The 23,224-nt window shown below is 44.6% G+C and overlaps 1 protein-coding gene across 2 annotated transcripts in view; it reads left to right on the top strand.

Moving 5' to 3' along the window:
* gsk3ba (glycogen synthase kinase 3 beta, genome duplicate a) overlaps positions 1–23,224 on the top strand; it is a 76,257-nt gene that overhangs the window by 52,751 nt on the left and 282 nt on the right. Inside the window, exons 4-10 of one of the 2 annotated variants that reach the window (XM_036544818.1) lie at positions 10,927–11,037; positions 16,187–16,317; positions 16,903–17,009; positions 17,388–17,485; positions 18,025–18,132; positions 22,331–22,517; positions 22,983–23,081. In XM_036544818.1, coding sequence (XP_036400711.1) covers positions 10,927–11,037; positions 16,187–16,317; positions 16,903–17,009; positions 17,388–17,485; positions 18,025–18,132; positions 22,331–22,517; positions 22,983–23,081 — 841 coding nt within the window. The remainder of the gene's footprint in view (positions 1–10,926; positions 11,038–16,186; positions 16,318–16,902; positions 17,010–17,387; positions 17,486–18,024; positions 18,133–22,330; positions 22,518–22,982; positions 23,082–23,224) is intronic. The other variant, XM_036544819.1, reaches the window with a different exon arrangement.

Below are 23,224 nucleotides of genomic sequence, written 5' to 3'. Positions count from 1 at the left end.
ACACACAACAGACGGCTCGACATACCCCGACCCCACCCCCCCGTCACTCTGGAACTCTCCTCTTATTCCCCCGGTCAACAGTGAACAATACAAGGGTTCCTACCTATGTAAATGACCTAATACTACAATTAGCGTTATTAAGCTTCTCATAGTTTTCAGTTAGCATTTGTTATATTTTTAGAGATAAATCGCTGTTTATGGGCGGCAGTGTAGCATAGTGGTTAAGGAGCACTAGTTACCGAAAGGTTGCTGGTTCGCTCCCCGCTGGGACGCTGCTGCTGTACCCTTGGGCAAGGTACTTAACCCACAGTTACCTCAGTAAATATCCAGCTGTATAAATGGATAACATTGTAAAGAACTGTAACCTATGTAAGTCGCTTTGGATAAAAGCGTCTGCCAAATGAATAAATGTAAATGTTTCCTCAAAGCTAAAATTATCTAGAATTTCTCCAATCTAGTGTTCTAATCGCACCAGTTTTAGCATACGCGCTAAACGGCTAATCACACCAGTGTGACCGTACGCACGAAAGGTAATAATTTCCAATGCACCGACTCAACAGACATGCGAGTCGCAGATATATTTACCATTGCTTCATTTAGGCAGAATAAGTTAAACGCTATAGTTTAACGGCTCATTAAAGTTAGTGGTCTTCTACTGATAAACATGGCATTAGATAGCTTTGTGGGTAACCTAATTTAGCAATGGACAGCGTTATACGCTGCTGTAAGCGATGTTGCCAGAGAATTTTTAGAAGTGACGAGGGAGAAATGATAGGACTGTTGTTTGTTTACTCGCTAGAACTGCCACACTGTTTCATGAATAAACCTACAATCAAGTTTGTCAACAGCTTAGCCTACACCACTCAACTACCGTAAGGTTAAACGTAATTTTGATGTTTGACTGACGGTACCGGCTTTCACATTACTGCAGCAAAACCAGGCATGGCTGACATGAACGTTGTTAGGCTTATTTAGGCTAAGAGGAGAAGTGATGGGGATATTTATTATTATTTAAGTAATGTATTTCACGTGACAATTATCAATTTACCATGAACACAGACGATCTCCGTAGTGGGCTACTCTGCTCGACTCTGCTTGGGTCAGCTGATTGTTGTGAATTGTGGCGTTCCAAACACGTGTGTTGCCAACAATGGAGTTGCAGTGTGCCATTCATTTCTGGCGAGTTGTACAGCTTTCTTTGAGGCAGTGGAAGTGTTTCAGCTATGGTGACCGTTAGGGCTAGGTATTGGTACAGATGCCCCGATTAGATTTGATTCCGATTCATAAGCTAACGATTTGACTCCGATTCTGATTCAATATCAATTCAGTATGAAATACTATATAGCAGCTTTCCATATTTGGAGAGATGTTTAAAAAGCTCAAAAGGGAACACAAATTAAAAATGCAGGGTCACTAGCTAGCTAGCTACCTAGCAAACGAACATGAACAACTGCGTTTGTCTTGAATTGCGCTAAATTACATTGCATTCGTGAGCAAGTGTTGCTGTTCAGTTTAGCTAGCTAGCTAGGTAGTGGCTGTGCACTGTATTAAAGTTAAAGCTAAAAAGCTGTGACTGCAGTGCACATATATATGAATATGTACACCACACATCTCCATGATTTCGGACACCCTTCTCCACGCATCATTTTTTAATTTATATCTCTGTACGTATCAAGAGACAAATTGTAGCGTAAGGAAACCCGACACTGCCAGGATAAGCTTCTGCTCCATGTTTGACTGGAACCAAAATGTTGGATCATTGTTTCAGCAACGCGTGTCACGCTGCCTTCACTCCCATTGGTAGTTGCCGTGTCGCATCGCATAAAACGGACCTGGAGTCTAGTCTATTTTAGCCCCACCTAGTTGGCTTTGCAACGGTAACTTGTCTCTTGTCGCTGTAAATCGCCAATTCTCATTGAAAATGAATGGCTGCTGGTCGCTCTGTCTCCCTCCTGTGTCGTCCATGTGACCATAGCCATGTTAAACACTGAGAGGTCGCATCACAGTAAAAATAAATAAATAAATAAAATTAATGTAGCAGGGTTTCCTCTATTCGTTCGCAGGTCATTAAAGGTTAGGGGGGGGGGGGGGGGGGGGGGGGGGGGGGCTAGTAATTGCCTTTAATCCTACAGTTAGGATATGTCAGAGCCCGCCTATTTAATTCTGTGGCTGTGTTTAACCATTACAGAAATGAACCTAGAAAACCGGAGAAAATGCATATTATCCTAAAAGATTGATCCATAAATTTTACAGATCGATATGGAATCGGGCGAATTTTAAAAACGATTAATCGGGAAAAAGGATATTTTGCACACCCCTAGTGACAGTGTGCGATGTGAAATCTTGCTACTTTTGTGAGGACAGATTTCTGGGGGTGAACATGGGAGTATGTAAAACTGCTCACACTGAGCTGTGGCGAACACCCCTCCAAAGTACAGCACTCCACAAACAGTACTGGCCTTTGGTGGACTGCATTTCTCTGCAGCCAGATGTCACACACAGGGGTGTATGTGTGTCAGTGTGTGTCATGAGTATTTAATGTAATTTAATTTCATAAATGCCATCCTTGTTAATTAAACAATCTCACGTTGTAGCTTTCGCAAGCACACAAACTACAGACAATCTGCGCTGTTTCGCGAGCATAATCATTTACTCAGTTTACGCGGTTGGTGTCAATTATTCTGTGAATTATTTGTTTTATTGTTAATCAAGGAAGATAAAGACAAATATAACTTTGTTTTCCATTTATTACTTAAAGACCACTTAAAGCAAGGCACTTTTGCCCATGGTCTCAAATGAAAACAACATTCAAGATGTCCAATGTTTAAATAAAATCTTCAATACTCAATTGTTAAATTTAAGTGCAGTATAAGAGCTTGTTCTGCTGTTCTTTGGCTGTGTCCAAAACTGCTCCGTATTCACCATATAGTGCAGATATGTATACATTTTACACTTGAACGTTGGACTTACCTGCCAGCTAGGTAGCTAACGTTAGTTTCAACTAATTTGAACAGATGAACCTGGATGCTAGTTCTTTTATTAAGTTGGCTAGTGATAGCTAGATAGGTAGCGGTATTATGTAGCTGGCAGGGTAGTGTCAGTTGCAACTAGCTAGTCACTTAGCTAGCTAGCTGGCACAGTTAGACACAGAGATGTTCATACACATGTTCGACTAAACTTGCAAACATAAAACTATATCCAGAAAAGTATTAATTTATTGTATCACTGTGAATAGTGAGCAATTGTGGACGCAGCCTTAGTCTTTGCAACGCCTCTACTAAGTAAGGTTCCTGGTTTTTACAATGGCACTTGTATCTTTTCACTTTTCATCTTTTCAATTCTGCATCGAGATTTAGGGAATTATTACTTTAAAAAGTAAAGCGATTTCACACTATTAATAAGCTGCGTTTTAACCGAACGCAAATCGCTTTCCTCGTGCGGGTTTGATCGCTTGCCTGAAAAATGAACAAGCGAATCTCGCGCCACATCACAGCAAACATTTTTGATTACCAACCCTGCTAGCAAGTTGCTGAAGAGAGGGGGGCATGGCTTTTAGCCCTACTTGAAGGTGATTGGCTTTCGCCAGGCGAAATTTTCGCTGCAGTTTAACATGTTTAACTCAGGCGAACCGTTGCCAGCACTCATTTTGAGTCGCTCGCAGTTTCGCCGGGATTAACTCCGCCCATTCGCCTCCTGCCATTGACCTTTCATGCATTCGCGTCGCTCGTAAATTTCGCTTCGCGTTCCGTTAAAACGTAGCTTCATGGTTAAACTTTGCAATTAATCCGCGGTTCACATGCGTGCTCAACTGTAGTGTTGTAACGGATCAACTACGATCCGTTACACCACTACAGGTAACTGAATTCAGCCACTGCCAGCTTTAGCACGCTTCAGCCACTGTCGGCTTTAGTAGCCTACACTTCAGCCACCACTGTCGGTTTTAGTATGCTTCAACCGTTGTACGGTCTTGCCTACAAATGCTGTTGGCAACAGTGACTGTGCTGGGAGTGTTTTAGGTTCTGGTGAGTTGGTTGCTGTCATTCAGTGGATTGCTGTGTGTGGTGTTCATGTGAGACCACAAGTCCAGAGCTGTGTGTATGTGGGGTGCATATGTGTAGAGTGTGCATGCACGTGATTGGGGGGGGGGGGGGGGGGGGGGGGCTTTAGGTGCTCAAGCACCTGCCCCTTTTCCCCTCGATTGCCATGGTGCCCTTTTTGGCAAGGCAGATTTTTTGTTTTGTTTTGCCTGCCCATGGCCCTTATCAAGAAGAATTTTAACAATTAATAATATTAAAACTTTAAGTTAGAATGCCAGTAGCCGTGGGTTTATGTTATCTGTTTGCGCGTCCCCCTCCCTCTTTGAATGAAGGGCCCATTAGCTGATAGAATTGGCTTTTAGAATTGAATTTGAAGTAGCAGCAGTCAGTGACACTGGCAAACAGGACGGCAAGTAATTTCTTGTTCTCCATAACTGCCAGTTTAAATTAAAATCTGAACCGTTATAATCAGTGTTGCGCAAATTCACACTTCACAAGAGCTAGCTCAAAGTTCAGCTCACACAGATTAAAATGAACAAGTTCACGTTCATACTTCACAATTTTGAATTTTGAACAAGTTCACAGTCCCAGTTCATTTCTTACATTTTTTTAAATGAGCTGCTCCAACGACTATTTTATGTGTACGTATACATGCGCAGTGACTGGGCAGCAGGCAGCTGGCTGCGAGCTGTCTATCTGATGAGTCGCACTAATAAAAACGTCTCAAGTATGGAATAACGCCGTCCGTGTTTATTCATCAAGCATTTACTCTAACACACGCAAGAATGATGCACCAATCTGAACGAGCTCAAGTTCACGTTCTTAGGTGCAAACAGAAACGTTCAAGATAACCGTTCACCGGAAAAATGAGCACGTTCAACGAAAGCACTCTTTTAAGGCGTTCATGCACAACACTGGTTATAATATCTGATGTGACACAACAAGTGAGCTTTCTGCGCACTTCATACAGAGACGGCTGCTCCGTGACGTTGAGAGATGGCGTGTTTAATTTGTGTTTCAAAGCAGTCGGGTCATCTCTCCTCTGTTTGCTTGTTGTCACGTTATATTTAATTCAATTCAATTCAATTCATTTTTATTTGTATAGCGCTTTTTACAACACAAGTTGTCACAAAGCAGCTTTACATTGTTCCCAGGCCTGAGACCCCCTGAGAGCAAGCCTAAGGCAACAGTGGCAAGGAAAAACTCCCTATCAGGAAGAAACCTTGAGCAGAACCGGGCTCATGGGGGGGCCCATCTGCTTCTGGCCGGCACTGGGCAGATAGAGTTAGAGACAAGTTATGCAATGTACTTTAGACATTTACGATTGACAGACAATAGTAGTTAACAGTAGAGTGATTATAAGAATGTCTCCTAGGATGTCCGGTTCTTGGAACACAGTTGGCTTTGATGGGCAGGGCAGCGAGGTAGCAGGACTGGAAAACGGATGAGACGCTTGGGCTACAGCTCCGGACAGGAGCCCGGAGCAGGGATAGGAAGCAAACAGAAAACAGTGGTTAGTTGATGATAAGAATGGCAGGGATGTAGAACAGAGAGGCAGGAGAGGAGGGGCCAAGAAAAAGGTGTGCAACAAGGAAAGACCCCGGCAGGCTAACATTATGGCAGCATACCTAGGGGACGGGAGGCAAGGGACCGGCATAGTCATGAGGGCGACCCTAAGACAGTCAACACCAGATCACAGCACAGGGTCCATGAAAGCAATGACCACTTAGTCCACCAGAGACTCTATGATCCACGCCAGCACCAGGCCATGTCCCTCAGCTGAAGGATTTACTATATAGATATGTTTTGAGCCTAGACTTAAAGGTGGAGAGAGAGTCTGTTCCCCGAATCTCAGAGGGTAAACTGTTCCACAGGAGAGGGGCTTGATAGGAAAAGGCTCTACCGCCTACAGTAGTTTTGCCCACTCTTGGAATGGTGAGAAGCCCGGCATTTTGGGAGCGAAGGGCTCTCTGCGGAAGATATGGATGAAGAAGGTTCTTAAGATAGGGGGGGGGCAAGCCCATTTAAAGCCTTAAATGTGAGTAAGAGTATTTTAAAAATGATCTGGTATTTAATAGGTAGCCAATGGAGAGAAGCCAGAACTGGGGTGATGTGCTCAAAGCGTTTAGTTTTAGTTAAGATTTGAGCAGCTGCATTTTGCACCAGCTGACGGGGTTTTAATGAGACGTTTGCACATCCTAACAAGAGGGCATTACAGTAGTCTAATCTGGATGTTACAAAGGCGTGGATTAGTTTTTCAGCGTCGTTAATTGATGCGATTTTCCTGATTTTTCGGTTTTGTCCGGGTTAAGGAGGAGAAAGTTTCGGGCCATCCATCCTTAACATCTGTTAGGCAGGCCTCCATGTTTGAAATATTCAGAGGGACATCGGGTTTGACTGATATGTGTAACTGAGTGTCATCCGTGTAACAGTGGAAATTAATGTCATGTTTACGGATGATATCGCCAAGAGGCAACATGTATAACGAGAAGAGCAGAGGTCCAAGCACAGATCCTTGAGGTATACCATATCTTACTCTGGAACGAGCGGAGGATTCGTTGTTGATGGAGACAAACTGATATCGTTCTGATAGATAAGACCTAAACCAAGATAGGGCCTGTCCACTTATGCCAACCAGGTTTTCCAGGCGGTCAAGGAGGATACAATGATCGATGGTATCAAAGGCTGCACTTAGGTCTAGCAGCACAAGAAGAGAGATACAGCCATTGTCACAGGAGAGTAGAAGGTCGTTGAGCACTTTCAGGAGAGCGGTTTCCGTACTGTGGTGAGATCTAAATCCGGACTGGAAAACTTCCAAAATGTTGTTAGAGTGTAAAAAGGCACAGAGTTGCTTTGATACTGCTTTTTCCAGAATTTTTGAGAGGAATGGAAGGTTTGAGATGGGCCTATAGTTTGACAGGTCATTGGGATCAAGATTAGGCTTTTTCAGAATAGGCTTGATAACTGCTACTTTGAAGGGCTGAGGTACGTGTCCAGACATAAGAGAGGCATTGATAAGATTTAATAGTGGTGTGCCAATTGCAGGCAGTAGCTGTTTTAGGAAGCCAGTTGGTATGGGGTCAAGTTGGCTGGTAGAGTTTTTAGATGAATTGATAAGAGAAGAAAGTCGCTAAATTCAATGGGTATAAAAGAGTCAAAGCGCGAGGCGGGGCCTAATAGACATGCCTACATAATCTGGAACGGGACTGGCCAGGCAGGAACCAGAAGTTGATGAGAATTTTTTGTATTGTGTCTCTTATCTTTAAGATTTTTACTATCAAGAAGTTCATGAAGTCATTGCTACTATAAATTGCTTGGTATGGTAGGGTTAACTGATGCAGGACTCTTGGTTAATCTGGCGATAGTGCTAAACAGGTACCTAGGATTGTCCTTGTTTCTCTCAATAAGAGTAGAGAAATATTTGGATCTGGTAGCTGTGAGGGCATGCTTGTAAGTTAGGAGACTTTCCTTCCATGCCAGGAGAAAAACCTGTAATTTGGTGGAGCGCCATTTTCTTTCGAGTTTTCGTGTAGCTTGTTTGAGAGCACGAGTATGGGCGTTATACCAAGGTGCTAGCTTCTTGTCTGTGATTTTCTTCCTTTTGAGGGGAGCAACGGCATCTAGAGTTTTACGCAAAGTAGAGTCGATTCTGTCCGCGAGTAGATTAATTTCAGTTGAGCTAGGGTTTGAACATAAACTAGAGGAGATTTCGTTGTGCAGGTAGTATGATGTAGGGAGCTCGTCGATAAAGGCATTTGCTGTAAGAGAGCAAAACATGCGCCTGGAAGAAAATCTAGGCTCCGAGTATGTGAAGCACGTTAGTGGTAAATTGAAAGAGATGAGATAGTGGTCGGATAACACAGGATTGTGTGGCATAATTTCCACCTGGTTAATGTCTGCTCCATATGTGAGGACCAAATCAAGAGTATGGTTGCGGTAATGTGTGGGTTTGTCCACAGCTTGATAGAGTCCAATGGATTCGATGATGGACAAAAATGCTGTTCTGAACGGGTCATGTTCATTATCCATATGGACATTAAAGTCGCCTACTATTACAGCTTTTTCTGTATTGACAACCAGGTCAGATAGAAAATTGGCAAATTCCGATAAGAAAACACTGTCAGGGCCAGGTGGCCTGTAAACTATTACAAGGGTAAATAGCTGAAATGCAGTCTTGTCAGGATGTGCAAAGCTAAGTACTAATAGTTCAAATGAATGGAAGTTATAGCCAGGTTTAAGGCTGGCACAGAGTTTGGAGCTGTGTACAGCAGCAACGCCGCCACCTCTACCAGTAGGTCGAGGGACCTGGTGATTACAGTAACTGGGAGGAGTTGATTCGTTGAGAGCAACAAAGTCATTAGGTTTAAGCCATGTTTCAGTCAGACATAAGATATCAAACTGGTGATCAGTAATCAATTTGTTTATTAATAAAGCTTTAGGTTGTAGCAATCTGATATTTATTAACCCAATCTTAAGGACCATTTGTCTACAGGTAGTACTTTCAGGTTTGTCAGACTTAATTTTTAATCAAAATTATCAGCACAAATGCCCCTCTGGATGTTTTTAAGAAGTTTGGGATGGAGGGTCGTGGAACAGACACTGTCTCTATGGGATTTTAAGCGGTGGTTCCAGGGAAAAGCAGACATCTGTGTAGGACAGAAAAGTCTGCTGCCTGGCCTTGGCCCTGATAGTCAAGTTTAGAGGAATTCAGACTATGATCCATGTTTCTAGAGAGGATAGCTGCACCCTCCCTCGAGGGTGGATGCCCATCTCGTTTTAAAAGACCAGGCCTCCCCCAAAACTTGTGCCAATTATCTATAAAACCCATGTTGTTAGAGGGGCACCATTCAGACAACCAACGATTAAGTGACGTTAATCTGCTATAGATCTCGTCACCGCGCCACATGGGGATGGGGCCAGAGAAAATTACTGAATCCGACATTTGTTCGGCAATCCTGCACACCGATTTAAGAATTAACTTTGTTACTTCCGATTGCCTCATGCGAACATCGCATGCGCCGACGTGAATAACAATTTTTGAGTATTTCGCTTTACTTTTACCTTTAGCTTTTAGCAGCCACTTTCAAATTGGCTTCAATGTCGGAAGCTCTGGCTCCAGGAATGCAATTGACTATGGTCGTTGGTGTCTCTACGTTCACGTTTCTAAGAATAGAATCGCCAATAATCAGGGCTCTTTTAACAGGTTTCTCAGCAGGTGTGTTACTGAGGGGGGAGAACCTGTTGGAAACGTGAACCGGGGTTGGTGGTGCACCGGGGGCTTGCGCTTGCGTCTATTTTCCCGAACCGTAACCCACTCGCCTTGCTGCAAAGGCTCTGCCGGGGTTAAACTAGGGGAAAGGCTAATTGACGCACCGGTACTGAAAAGGATTCGATAAACTTTTCACTTGCTTTAATCTAGTATAAAGTGCGGATGCGTGCTTCTAATTCTGCTACCTTCTCCGTCAACCTAGCGTTAAGCTCGCATTTAACACAGGTGAAGTTGGTAGTAATGGCGGAGAAGGAATAACTAAACATGTTGAACACAGAGCAGGGGAGACAGCGAGAGGGAGGAGAGCTAAGGATTGGAGAAACAGAGCTGCGAGAAGCCATCGTACGTAACTAGTGGCTACTTACGTCTGTAGTTTTTGCGAGGGTGTCGAAATCGGTGAGTACTCCGGGTTTGGGTCCTAACCGATCGGCGTCTTGCGTCTGGCGTTCGGGGAACGAGCCATATATTTAGGCCTGTAGTATTATACTTCATCGGAAAACCGTGAAGTAGCATAGTAGCTAGCCAGCAATATAGTGGCTCTGATTCTGAAGGTCACTTTTTAGGCTAGTTAGTTCTCTGTTTTGCTAGTTTGGACAGCATTTTAGTGATAAAATGCATTCCATAACATTGTTGTTGCAATATCTGTCAGTTTTGCATCTATTGAACATCATATGGTGTGCGGCTGTTTTGAGTGGGCAACAAAGATTTTATTTGTTATTAGTATTATTTATTTTGTTGTTTTGTGTCTATTTCATTAATAAACTACAGCTAAAATATATTGTTGTTTTGTATTTGCTTCATTATATATTGCATATACAGTACAGATTCATAACTGAACAGTCTTACACATTCCCAGTCTTACCTAACTTATCTGGGACTGCTCTGTGCACATCAGTGCTCTCTGGAATGCATTCTTGTCTGCTTACAGCCCCAGCAGACACTGATAAGAAACAGCAATGTCCAGGTACACCAGCTGATCATGTCCTGTAACAGCCTGAGAGTAGTCTGCAACTGAGTAATCTTCAAATAATAATTACAATAATGCATTTTGATGAATGCCAAACTCTTCTAAGTTGCAATCATAAAGTATGATGTGGTTTGTTATAAGATTCCATTTTACATTCTCTTTGAATATTGGTTGTTATAGTTCGGCAGGTTACACTGTAGTTGGTGTTGTAACATCTTGATCCATGTGCCCCTTTTTAAATTTGAGCACCTGCCCCTCTAAAGGTCTCTGCACGGCCCTGAGAGAGAGAAAGTGTGTGTGTGTGTGTGTGTGTGTGGCGCGTGTGTGCATTGACCGGTGACCCTGGTTAGCCAGAATGATAGCAGGGTTGTCAGGGTATTGGCAGAATTTCCTTGTTTTTGAATGCGAATTGAATGAAGCAAAAGAGCTCAGTTACTTGTTTGAAACTCTCTCACTCTCTCTCACTCTCTCTGTCATTTTTCTCCCTGCTTATTGCTTTGTTTAACACATAAACACATCTTGTGCATTTTTTTCACCCATATGTGCAAATGGCTTTTGCAGAACTGGTGTGGAAAATGTTGCATTTAAACAAGCAGTGTCTTCTCCATGCACACATTAACCACCTCTCCTCCTTCTCTCTCTGTTGCTGGCAGAAGGATGAGGTGTACCTGAACCTGGTCCTGGACTATGTTCCGGAGACCGTGTACCGAGTCGCCCGACACTACAGCCGAGCCAAGCAGACCCTGCCCATGGTGTATGTGAAGGTATGAAAGGCCCATGCCCTCAGACTGCGTCACAGCACTCGTCTGGGTTGGCCTCGGCTGGGGGTAGCTCAGCAGAGTTGCCCCTGTCCTCCAGTGAACAAGTGCTGGGGGGATTTGGAGGCTTTTGTGTATAGTTGTGTGTGTGTGTGAGGTTAGCCATAGCTACTGAAATGAAGCTATATCCATATTTCATGAGCTGCCCCTGCTTTCATGAGCTGCGGGGCCCCGGGCTCTGCAAACATCCATCTAATCTAGGCGTGGCCCCCCACAGGCTCTCCACCCCCCACTAATGTCCTCTGCCTTACACTGTCGTGTCCAGGAGACACTATGTGTCTGCATAACCAGGTTGAGGTTAAATAGCAGTTTATTGTGACAAACCCAGGAATTGTGGGCAGCAATGTAGCATAGTGGTTAAGGAGCAGGACTCGTAACCGAAAGGTTGCCGGTTCGATCCCCACTGGGTCACTGCTGCTGTACCCTTGGGCAAGGTACTTAACCCACAGTTGCCTCAGTAAATATCCAGCTGTATAAATGGATAACATTGTAAAGAACTGTAACCTATGTAAGTCGCTTTGGATAAAAGCGTCTGCCAAATGAATAAATGTAAATGCAAATTGTAGCAGATTTAAATACCTAGAGAAATTTACAGCTGCATTGTTAAACATCCCCTGGTTGAGTCCAGATGGATTTTTGTGAATGGCAGGGTTGGCTTCCTGGGGAAATGTCTGTGTGTGAGAATGTTTTGTGTTGTTTTCCTTCTGTATACAATGGTGCTGACGCACATGGCAGACCCCCTGAAGGGCTCCAGTAACTTTCTGTGTCAAGGTGAGGAAGGGGGTTGCCATGGTGTCACTGACCTTTGTGTTCCGAAGAGCTCTTTCTGACTTTGTTTTGGAGGAAGTGTCTTCCAAGAAAGAGAACCCCCCCCCCCCCACCTTCTCTGTCTCTTTCATGCCCCTCCCCCTTCGTTGTCTGTCTCTTTCATGCCTCTTCCCCTTTGTTGTCTGTCTCTTTCATGCCCCTTCCCCTTTGGTGTCTGTCTTTTTCATGACCCTCCCCCTTAGGTGTCTGTCTCTTTCATGCCCCTCCCCCTTCGGTGTCTGTCTTTTTCAGACCCCTCCCCCTTCATTGTCTCGCACTGTCTCTTTCATGCTTGTTTTGTCTGTCCGTCCCCCTTATTGCGGTCCAGTTCTCTCTTTTCCTGTATTGGAGAGATTAACCCCTTCATGGCACTCCTCCAGGGGCTGATTTAGTGGTTTTCAGCATGTAGTTGCTATATATACGCTGATGAGCCAAAACATTATGACCACTCACAGGTGAATCGAATAACGTTGGTCATCTCCAAACAAGGGCACATGTCAAGGTCTGGGTAGATTAGATGATAAGCGAACAATCAGTTCTCGTAGTCAATGTGTTGGATGCAGGAGTAAAGACCTGAGCGACTTTGTCAAGGGCCAAATTGTTATGGCCAGACGACTCGGTCAGAGCATCTCTGAAACGGCAAGGCTTGTGGGGTGCTCCTGGTCAGTGGTGGTGAGTACCTACTGACAGTGGTCCGAGGAGGGACAAACCACAAACACAGGGTGTTGGGTGCCCAAGGCTCATCGATGCACGAGGGCAACAAAGGCTCTCCCGTCTGGTGCTAACCGACAGAAGGTCTACTGTGGCACAAGTCACAGAAAATTTTAATGATGGTTACGGGAAGAATACGTCACAACACACAGTGCATTGCGCCCTGCTGTGTATGGGGCTGCGTAGCTGCTAGTCTTGGGCGGCATCTATTTTTTCATACCTTCATACCTTCCCGACATTTCACCGGGGTATAGGTATATGATGGTATTTGTGTAAAAAAAAAAAAAAAAAACGTAAAAGCTGAGCTGCTGGTGATAGAAGTCATTGTAGCATGTATGACATTGTCTAGCTAGCCTACAATGCTGTGTGTCTAATATGCAGTTGGCCTACTTAGAAAAGTCTTGCTGGGGCCTATCTTTTTTTTTACAGCCAAAGTAATAATCATAATAATGTGTGGCGACCCACAGAAACCCGATTGTGACCTCGGTTGTGGCAAAAGGCCTAAAAACATCAAAAATGAATTTTTGGTCATAAATGAGGTGTCATCATAATTTGACAGTTTAAATCCTATACTTTCTGAAAAACATTGATAAATGTGTTGAAAATGCACTGCACTGGATGTGACTCTAGCCCGCTAGCTAGCTAGCTAGCTAGCTGCCGTGTTAATTTGGCTGTTCATCTCATAGTCTTGACAAACAACAAAATGCGTCATTGCTGCATTTCACTGAGCTTGGCAGCCAGCTTGGTAATCATTTTTTTTGGTGAGCTGGCAAGCTAGTCTATCTTAAATACGAATTAGTGGTTACACTTCTAATTCACTAACTTAGCTAGCTAGCCAGCCTCCTGAAGAGTTTACAGATACGTGTAGACAAGAACATATCGGGTGACATGTATGATTATCGCTAGTTTGCTATATTCCTTCACAACTACTTAAGGAAAGTTGTGGAATTTAAAAAAGCACCATTTCCGTTACAGAGGGATCAGGATGTCTGAAGACACTAGTTATCCGCAGTGACACGGAAGAAAGAGCAGCACCTGCTCAAAGACAAACTGAATGGAATTACAGTGAAATGCAACGGCATCTTTAATATGCCATTTTATCAGTTTGGTGTGAGGTGTGAATGGAGGTTTGACGTGTGACCCTCCTTTAGCCACAACTCTCTTTAAGCAAATAGTGCACACAGCTTCGTCCGGAATGGCTGGCTCACCTTTATCATCGGGATGAACCCCAAAACACTCCAAACAGGGGCAGTGGTATTTTTCTTTTTTTTTTTTTTTACTAGTCCTGTAACGTTATCCCCACCACTCGCATTCGCCATCTTTTTCACCAGTAGACTGACCTCTGGTGGCACGTGCTGTGCACTACAATACATCACCTCAATACAGCATCTCCGGATCAGTTTAATAGAAAGAGGAGCATCTGTATTTTTGACAGTATTGAAAATCATACCTTCAGGATTACTAAATATCCCGGTGTACCGTAACACCTTGATACCGCCCAAGCCCAGTACCCGCAGACTGGTCAGAGTGTCCATGATGACCCCTGTCCACCATCGAAAGCGCCTACAATGGGCACGTGAGCGTTGGATCTGGACCTTGGAGCAGTGGAAGAAGGTCGCCTGGTCCGATGAGTCCCGTTTTCTTGTAGATCACATGGATGGCCGTGTACGTGTGCGCCATTTACCTGGGGAACTGATGGCACCAGGATGCACTGTGGGAAGACGACAAGCCGGTGGAGGGAGTGTGATGCTCTGGGCAATGTTCTGCTGGGAAACCCTGGGTCCAGCCATTCATGTGGACGTCAATTTGACACGTGCCACCTACTTAAGCATCGTTGCAGACCAGGTACACCCCTTCATGGCAATGGTATTCCCTGATGGCAGTGGCCTCTTTCAGCAGGATAATGCACCCTGCCACACTGCATACATTGTTCAGGAATGGTTTGAGGTACATGATGAAGTGTTGAAGGTGTTGCCTTGGCCTCCAAATTCTCCAGATCTCAATCCAATTGAGCATCTGTGAGATGTGCTGGACCGACAAGTCTGATCCACGGCAGCTCCACCTCTCAACTTACAGGACGTTAAGGATCTGCTGCTGATGTTTGGTGCCAGATACCACAGAACACCTTCAGGGATCTTGTAGAGTCCATGCCTCGGCGGGTTGGTGCTGTTATGGCGGCACACGGAGGACCAACAGCATATTAGGCAGGTGGTCATAATGTCTTGGCTCATCAGTGTATATTGTCCTGTGTTACAACAATAAAAGGAAGTGATGATCTGAGCCCAGAAACACAGGATTGCATCCACCCTCCTAGTAATGCGCACACACACACACACACACACACACACACACACACACACACACACACACACACACACACACACACACTCACACATTCACACATGCACTGTGGAAGAAATACCTGTAGACCCATTAATTATTGTAGAAAAGGGCCACATGTTTCTGTCTTTGTCTGTGTCTTTGTTTGCGCACCACCCCCACCTCTCACAGGCACTTGTTTACAACTCGTTCAATTTACAGCTTGAAACCTGCCCAAACCAGTCCTGCTGGTCCCCTTATCAGCAGGACCCCCGCAGGTAACCCGAGACACAGGCGCACCGCCAAGGATGGCCCCCAGATCACCATTTGCTCTCTGACCTGTCCCTATCCTTTGGCCACCAATAAGAACCTCAATAGGGCCAAGGATATGGGACAATATAAAGGTGGTGGTGACCTCCCCCACCTCAGTACCAGATCAGTACCCACAGAGTGAAGAACTGGGGAGACCAAGCCCTTGGGGACCGAGCATTGTGTTGTTGTGTGCGTCTGTGCCTAAGAAACCACACACACTAACCACACACTCACAACACACACATCCACACATCCCAAAATCCTCAATAAAATTCTGAACCCGGAACCTGACTGCTGTGTCCTGACCGACACCCCACTGTGACAGCAGCATTAACCTGAACCTAGTTTATGGGAGAAACTGCCCCCTCAGTTTCAATTATTTTTAATCTGATATAGGCTATCCTCCCTTTGTTTTAGGCATACGTGACTAATGTGGCTTCTTCTTAATTCCCTTAAACAGTTAAATATTAATCAAATTTGCCTTCAAGGATGACACCGTGTGCGCTATCTTTCTAGCTTATTTATGGGGCGCTGTTATCTTATTCTTGTGATATTGGGTATCTGATTTTTCCTCTTTTGTCAGGATGTTCCCAACATATGTATCCTGTCACGATTACTCTACTCCCAGTATTTTAATTTTTAAACTCTAGGATAGAATATATATCCAACCTTGTCTATGCTTGAATTGAAGAATGGTAGCACTCTGCACTTCTCTCCATGATATCTTGCAATAAAGCTTGATCCTGACCGAAGTCTCCAGTTGGCTGAGAATTATTCAGCATGCAGATACAGACTCTCACATACTTTCACACATGCACATACGCACTCTCACAGTCTCTTTCTGTCTCTCTCTCGCTCTCTCTCTCTCACACACACACTCACACACACACACATACACACACACACACACACACACACACACCTGATGTGTTCCTGTTCTTTTCAGCTGTACATGTACCAGCTCTTCCGCAGTCTAGCCTATATCCATTCCTTTGGCATCTGTCATCGAGACATAAAACCACAGAATTTGCTTCTGGACCCAGAGACTGCTGTTCTCAAACTTTGCGACTTTGGCAGGTGAGTCCCATCTTATGCCTGCCCTTCCTGTTCAGACCCTGTCTCTCCCTTTTAGACCCCAGCAGAGGGAGAAGGGGATAGGTGCTGAGAAGTGCACTATTTTTGAAAATGTGGCATTTGTTACAGTCTTGGACTTATGGGTGCAAGGGGGAATGTGCTTGCCATGTGAAGCCCTTCCCAGTGTGTGATCAGTGGTCTGTCCTTTGGTAAAGGCAGGACCTGTGCCTTCCTGATAATCAGTTTCTATCATGCCTCACATCCACTTTTGAACATTTGTCGGGTTTCACCTCATTGTCTTACTAAAATTAGTCTCACAAAACAAAGGTAATTACCAACACATACCAACAACAGAGAGAAACCGTTTAAAAAGAACATCCTCCTGTATGTGAATGTTTACAACTACTGGGCCGGTACTTGGTGCTATACCGAGTATAGGAGTTTTCACGCATTTTACAGTGAATGGCAAACTACAACTCAACAAACCTGGAACTTTACAAACTACAACTCCCCAAATGATAAAATTGAACATTTTGGCTACACTGAGAAGAGGAAAGTGTGTTCTGACGGTGAGCTTTCTGTCTGCAGTGCCAAGCAGCTGGTACGCGGTGAGCCCAACGTATCCTACATCTGCTCACGGTACTACAGAGCCCCTGAGCTCATCTTCGGGGCCACAGACTACACCTCCAGTATAGGTAGGTCTACACCCCTCACTCACACTATTCCTTCACTGTTGGTACAGGTATGATATACACATGGGCTACAGAAGGTCTGTAGCAGACACTTAGACTGGGACCTTCCTACAGACTACACCTCCATACCTAGAGGGCCACTCACCTGGTGGGAGAGGGGAAGCCATTTTAGCCATGTCTCTGAGTGACTGTCATGACCGCAGACTGACCCTGTCAGGAAGCACACACACTGCAGCCAAGAACTTTCACTGACCATGTCTCTGTGTGAGTGCGGGCTGTTATATCTTTGTATGTCATTCCCTGCAGTTAGTTGGAGCAGTTTTGATGTAATACGTTAAAATGCTCTGGATTGGCTGAGTGTTTTTTTCCCCTCTTCTGCAGACGTGTGGTCAGCTGGCTGTGTGCTAGCAGAACTGTTGCTAGGGCAACCGATCTTCCCCGGTGACAGTGGCGTGGATCAGCTGGTGGAGATCATCAAAGTAAGGCTGTACAACAACGCAACAACTACAATGTGTCTATGTCTGTTTCTGCTACCCTGTGTGTGTATGCGTATGTGTGCTAACCCCAGCTAATAACATTGTATGTGTCTGCTCACTTCAGTCTGTTGTCATCTGTTCCTCCAATTGTATTTCCTTACTGTCTACACTTCTGCTTAGCATGGTTTTACTCTTGTTTATACAGACATAAGAGAGTGAGTTGCCACATTATGTACTGTTGAGAATGGCAGTACTGGAAAGTGGAGAAAAAGTGACTGTTGCCAGTACAGATATTTCTGTATGTGTGAGAAGATCTTTGAGCCATCCTCACCAAGCCCTGCAGTGTTTCTCTCACTGTGGCAAGTGTGTGAAATGCAGTGTAATCAGTTATGCTACTTAATGCAGTCCTCACACACCACAGAGTGTACCGTGTCTGAATTCCAATGCTAACCATTCCACCCCTCTGCGGCCTTATCCTCCTCTTTCTTCTCCTCTCATCCTCCGCTTACCTCTCTCGCTCCGCCACTCTCCCTGTCCCTCAGGTCCTGGGGACCCCCACAAGGGAACAGATCCGTGAAATGAACCCCAACTACACCGAGTTCAAGTTCCCCCAGATTAAAGCACACCCATGGACTAAGGTGAGTCAACAGGTACAGGAACCGTTTTACTACTACTCTCCTCACATGCCCATCCTCCCATCCCCCCATTCCGACTCTTGCCAAAACGCACTGGTCACCTCACTCCCCGTCAGCCTGCATCTCCATGTGGTGTTGCTGGAAGTGTGACCGACAGTTCCCTGTGTCACTCCCCACCCTGCAACCGGTGACACTTTACTCTGTGGGTGTTACAGTGAATTTCTTCTTCTGCATTACTAAAAATCTAACCAGTCACCTCAATGCTGAATCCTGCTTCCCAGTTTCCAACAACAGTTGGTAAAAAATCTAGACTTGAACCAGAGCAATCAGTGACCCTGTCTGTGTCTTTTCTGTGCCCCTCTAATACAAGCTCAATCTGCTTTGGTGTAGCATGTTCAGACAGACGGTTCTCAGCTGTCAGGAGTGTAGCAGGGCTCCATTTTGTTCCATTCTGGTAACACTGGAAAATGAAGATTTTGCTCCTAAACACTTTTGGGTGTATTTTATGGATTTTGGGCTGCTGATCACAAACATCACAATATTTTCCTATCACATACCGTTTTGTAGATATAACCTATTTTTGTGATTTCCCATCATATTTTAAGTCTACTAGTATATTGCCCACAAAGCCAGCCATTTTGGTCAGTCCAAGCATGCCTGGGCATGTACTCAGTGTAGTTGCTATGCAAATATTGTCTTACGCATGCCTGGGCATGCTTAGTCAGGTTAGATGCTGGCAGACAGGCTATAAAAGCTGCTCACATTTACAGATGCTGTTTGGACGCATGTTGATGCACATATTCTTCAGGCAATAGCATAGTGAGTATACTTAACTATAGGATTTATTGTCTTCAGGAAGATTTAATACAGCAGAAATGTCTCGTTAATGTCGCAACAGTTGCATCTGTGGTGAGCATACGCTTAAGGCTCAAAGACGCACCATGACTGCAATTATTAAGAAAGCCTGTGAGCTCTACTTTGGATGTAAAATTGGTGACCAAGACAAACCCTGGGCTCCTCACATTTGTTGTGCATCTTGTGCAGTCAACCTGAGAGCTTGGCTCAGAGGTAGTCAGAAGTCAATGCCATTTGCAGCCCCAATGATACGGCGAGAACAGAAGGATCACTTGATGGACTGATACTTCTGTCTGACCAATATATCTGGCTTCTCTACTAAAAATAAGAAATCTGTTGAATACCCCAATCTGCCTTCAGCCATGATACCAGTGCCACATGATGATAGTTTGCCAGTACCAAAGCCACCAGAGACATGGAGCCTAGATGAGGCAGATGAAGATGCCACAACGCATGAACCAGATGTCGAAAACGACACTGATCCAATTGTTGAACCCTTTATGCCTGGTTATCCTCTTCTGATAACACAGCCAGAATTAAATGACCTGGTCAGGGACTTAGATTTGTCAAAAGCTAAAGCAGAACTACTTGGTTCAAGATTGCAAGGATGGGGTTTGCTGTCACCAGGTACAAAAATTTCTGTCTTTTGGAACCATCAAGAACATTTGACAAACTTCTTTACTCAGGTTGACAACCTCAGTTTCTGCACTGACATTGATGGATTGTTCATGGCTTTGGGTTGTGCGCATGACCCACAGCAATGGTGTCTTTTTATAGATTTGTCAAAGTTAAGCCTGAAAGCTGTCCTGTTACAGAATGGTAATGTCCACCCTTCAGTACCCATTGGCTATGCAGTACACATGAAAGAAACCTACAATAACATGGAACTGTTGTTGAAACAGTACAACAATTATGACTGGAATATTTGTCGTCTAAAAGTATTGGCACTGCTATTAGGAATGCAGCAAGGATATACAAAGTACCGTTGTTTCCTTTGTGAATGGGATAGCCAGGCTAAAGAGTCACAGTACATTAAAAAGAACTGGCTGCTCTGTTAACATTTTTTTCCAGGCCAGAAAAGTGGGGCACATAAACCACTTGTCGACCCAACAAAGATATGTCTGCCTCCTCTTCATATAAAACTTGGATTGATGAAAAATTTTGTGAACAAAGCAATGAACAAAGAAGGTAATGGATTTCACTATTTGAGACAGATGTTTCCAAGAATAACTAATGCCAAGATTAAGAAGGGCATTTTTGTTGGTCCACAAATCAGACAGGTCATCAACTACAGGGAGTTAGAAGATCTGCTAGTTGGGCCAGAGAAAATAGCATGGTAGGCATTTAAGGATATTGTTGAGAATTTTCTTGCCAACTACAGAGCACCAAACTACATTGAGCTGCTTGACAACATGCTTAAAGCATACAAACCCATGGAGTGCAACATGTCATTGAAAATTTGTTTTCTGCATTCACACTTGGACTTCTTCCCTGCTGATCTTGGTGCAGTCAGTGACGAACATGGTGAAAGGTTTCACCAGGACATTGTGACCATGGAAAAGTGGTATCAGGCCAACTGGAATCCATCAATGTTGGCTGACTATTGTTGATCACTGACGCGAGAGGCACCAGATGCTGAGTACAAGCAAAAATCAGCTGCAAAATATTTTGCTCAGTTGAACTAACACAATGTGTCAGCATCATTATGCAATTAAACATGTTAAAATCAGTAAAAGTTATTTTAATGTTTCTCCAAATTCCTACATGATTTTGTGTTCAGCTTGATATTGTCTATCATAATCTCTAATTTTTTTCAGGATGCAAAAAGTTTGAAAAAATTTGTTGTCCAGTGTGTTGTGTCCATCTGTTTCCTGTGAAAAGATCTCTTGGTCATGTCATCATTTTGCTTGTGGGGGGTGAGCAGCGTTCACACACACTGACATGCAAGGGGCCCCACTCCCCTGCCTGCTGCTGGCAGACTGGGGGAGGGCCCCTCTCTCATCCAGAGGGTTCATTTCTTAGGTGAAGTGCATGTTGGAAGCTGATACCTTGGTGCTGTTACAATGTCTGGACTTCCTCGTGCTGCTTAGCAGCTCTGAAGTGACCACGTGCTATCCCACTTTCATCTCTTGTTGCTGGCTGCTTTAATAACTTAAGCAAGGGGGCATGTGGAATTCCCTCACAGTTCTGCTTTTCCCTCCAGCAGAGATTCACTAAAATATGAACACAACTTTGCTCCTTAGGAGAGCTCTGCAAAGCTGGCTTGGAAGTTTACTGGAATGAGCTGGTGTTGTGACAGACATGGATGAAAACCCTTGATGAGCATATTTAAGCTTCTAGAGAATTTGCGCAGGGTCTGCCACAATCGGGTGCTGCTTTTGTGGTGGTTCATGACCAGTGGGAAACCCACACTGAAGGTGCATTACTGCTATCTGCTGTCAGGCATCTTTTATGGCATTGTAAGTAATGAGAGAGAGAGAGAAACCTGTGCTTGAGTCGGTGTCAGAAATGGTTTTTATGCATGTCTGGAATATATTTGTGCTTGACCCAAATATTTGTGCTTAACCTGTAACTTTAATGGTATACTATCCACATAGAATTGTCTTTAGATATTGCAACTGTAGGGATTACTGTTTCAAGCTGATTATTCCATGATGATGATAGACATGCAGAAGATGACTGCACTAGCAGGTTTCAAGAAGGTATAAAACCTTCTTAGACCACTGCCATGTTGGAGTTGGATGGCAGCTTACGGAGATGAGCTTGTGACAACAGTGGAAAGTCATGAGAAATCAAAATGTGCCTTTCATCGGCTCAGCAATTCTCACCATCCATCGCTTTATTTAATCACCTAGCCATCTATAGCTTTATTCACTCCTCTAGCCATCCATTGCTTTATTCATTCCTCTTTCAGTTGCCATGCCTCCCCTCATCCATCCATTTCCAGTTACTGCATCTCATTGCAGGGTCTTCCAGTTAAAGGAGAAGAGTTGATTTGGAATTAATTTTGGACTAATTCATTTGAGAACACGTGGAGGCAGTCTTTATGGTAGCCATGGAAAAAGGCAAGCCCCACACACATCAGGCCAGGCTGGACCCCCCCTTCACCCCGTTTGTCACAGCGGATGTCCCCTGGAGAGCTCCTGTCAGTAATAGCCAACTAGCTGCCCCAGAGCATCTGAGTGTTGTGATCTCACTAAAGGTGCTCTTTGCGTGTGTGAGTGGGTGCATGCATGGGTCTGTGCTTGTGTTTAAATGTATTTAAATGTATTTGAGTGTGAGAATGTGTGTGTTTGTGTGCGTGCACGTGTGTTGCAGTGTTGCAGTGTTGATGCATAGCTGTGTGGATGGCTTGCAGGTATTCCGGCCGCGTACGCCTCCTGAGGCCATCGCCCTGTGCTCTCGGCTGCTGGAGTACACGCCCACCGCCCGCCTCACCCCACTGGAGGCCTGCGCGCACTCCTTCTTTGATGAGCTGCGGGACCCCAACGTAAAGCTGCCCAATGGACGTGAGAAACCCTCGCTTTTCAACTTTACCACTCAAGGTAAAGACTCCACCGCTTTCTTGTTGCCCCTCCCTCCTATATGTGTACATATAGATGTGTGCGTGTGTGTGTGTGTTGCTGTCAGTCGTCCTTTCCAATTTCAAAAGGATATTTGTTATCTTTTTAATGAATTTTTCCCTTGCTTGGTAGTATTTATTTTAGAAGGAAGTGCATGTCTTCCCTGGCTGTAACATAACATTACATTACATTACATGCATTTAGTGGCCCCTTTTTTCTTCCAGCACAATAGAACAGAAGTATATCCATTCAAGTTAAATGAGTAACACCTGCGTAATCCTTTTTCAATGGACAGGATGTGATTATTCAAGCGATATTTGGTCAGGATTGTTAGCGTTATCGGGTGTTTTTGAGTTTTTGAGGTGTTGTGTGGTTGGTGTGTTTCTGTGGCACCTGTAGACAGGAAGTCCAACTTCTAAATCTCCTGATCTCTCCCTTCCTCCTCAGAGCTTTCCAGTAACCCCTCACTGGCCTCCATCCTCATCCCTGCGCATGCCCGCAACCAGGCTGGAGGCTCCACCCCCACCAACGCCTCTGCCGCTTCAGGTGAAATTGCACTGCCTTCCCCACTGCCCCCCAGTGTCCGCTCCTGCTCCCCGGTCTCCACTGGAAAAGCCTCACTGGTGCCACAGGTGTTCCAGTATGAGGAAATACTTAGCTCCAGCTTTGCCTCCATGCTGTGTCTCAGA

Source organism: Megalops cyprinoides, chromosome 14 (genome assembly GCF_013368585.1).
Source record: "Megalops cyprinoides isolate fMegCyp1 chromosome 14, fMegCyp1.pri, whole genome shotgun sequence".
In the NCBI taxonomy this organism is placed as follows: domain Eukaryota; kingdom Metazoa; phylum Chordata; class Actinopteri; order Elopiformes; family Megalopidae; genus Megalops; species Megalops cyprinoides.
This window is presented reverse-complemented; position numbering and strand designations above follow the sequence as displayed.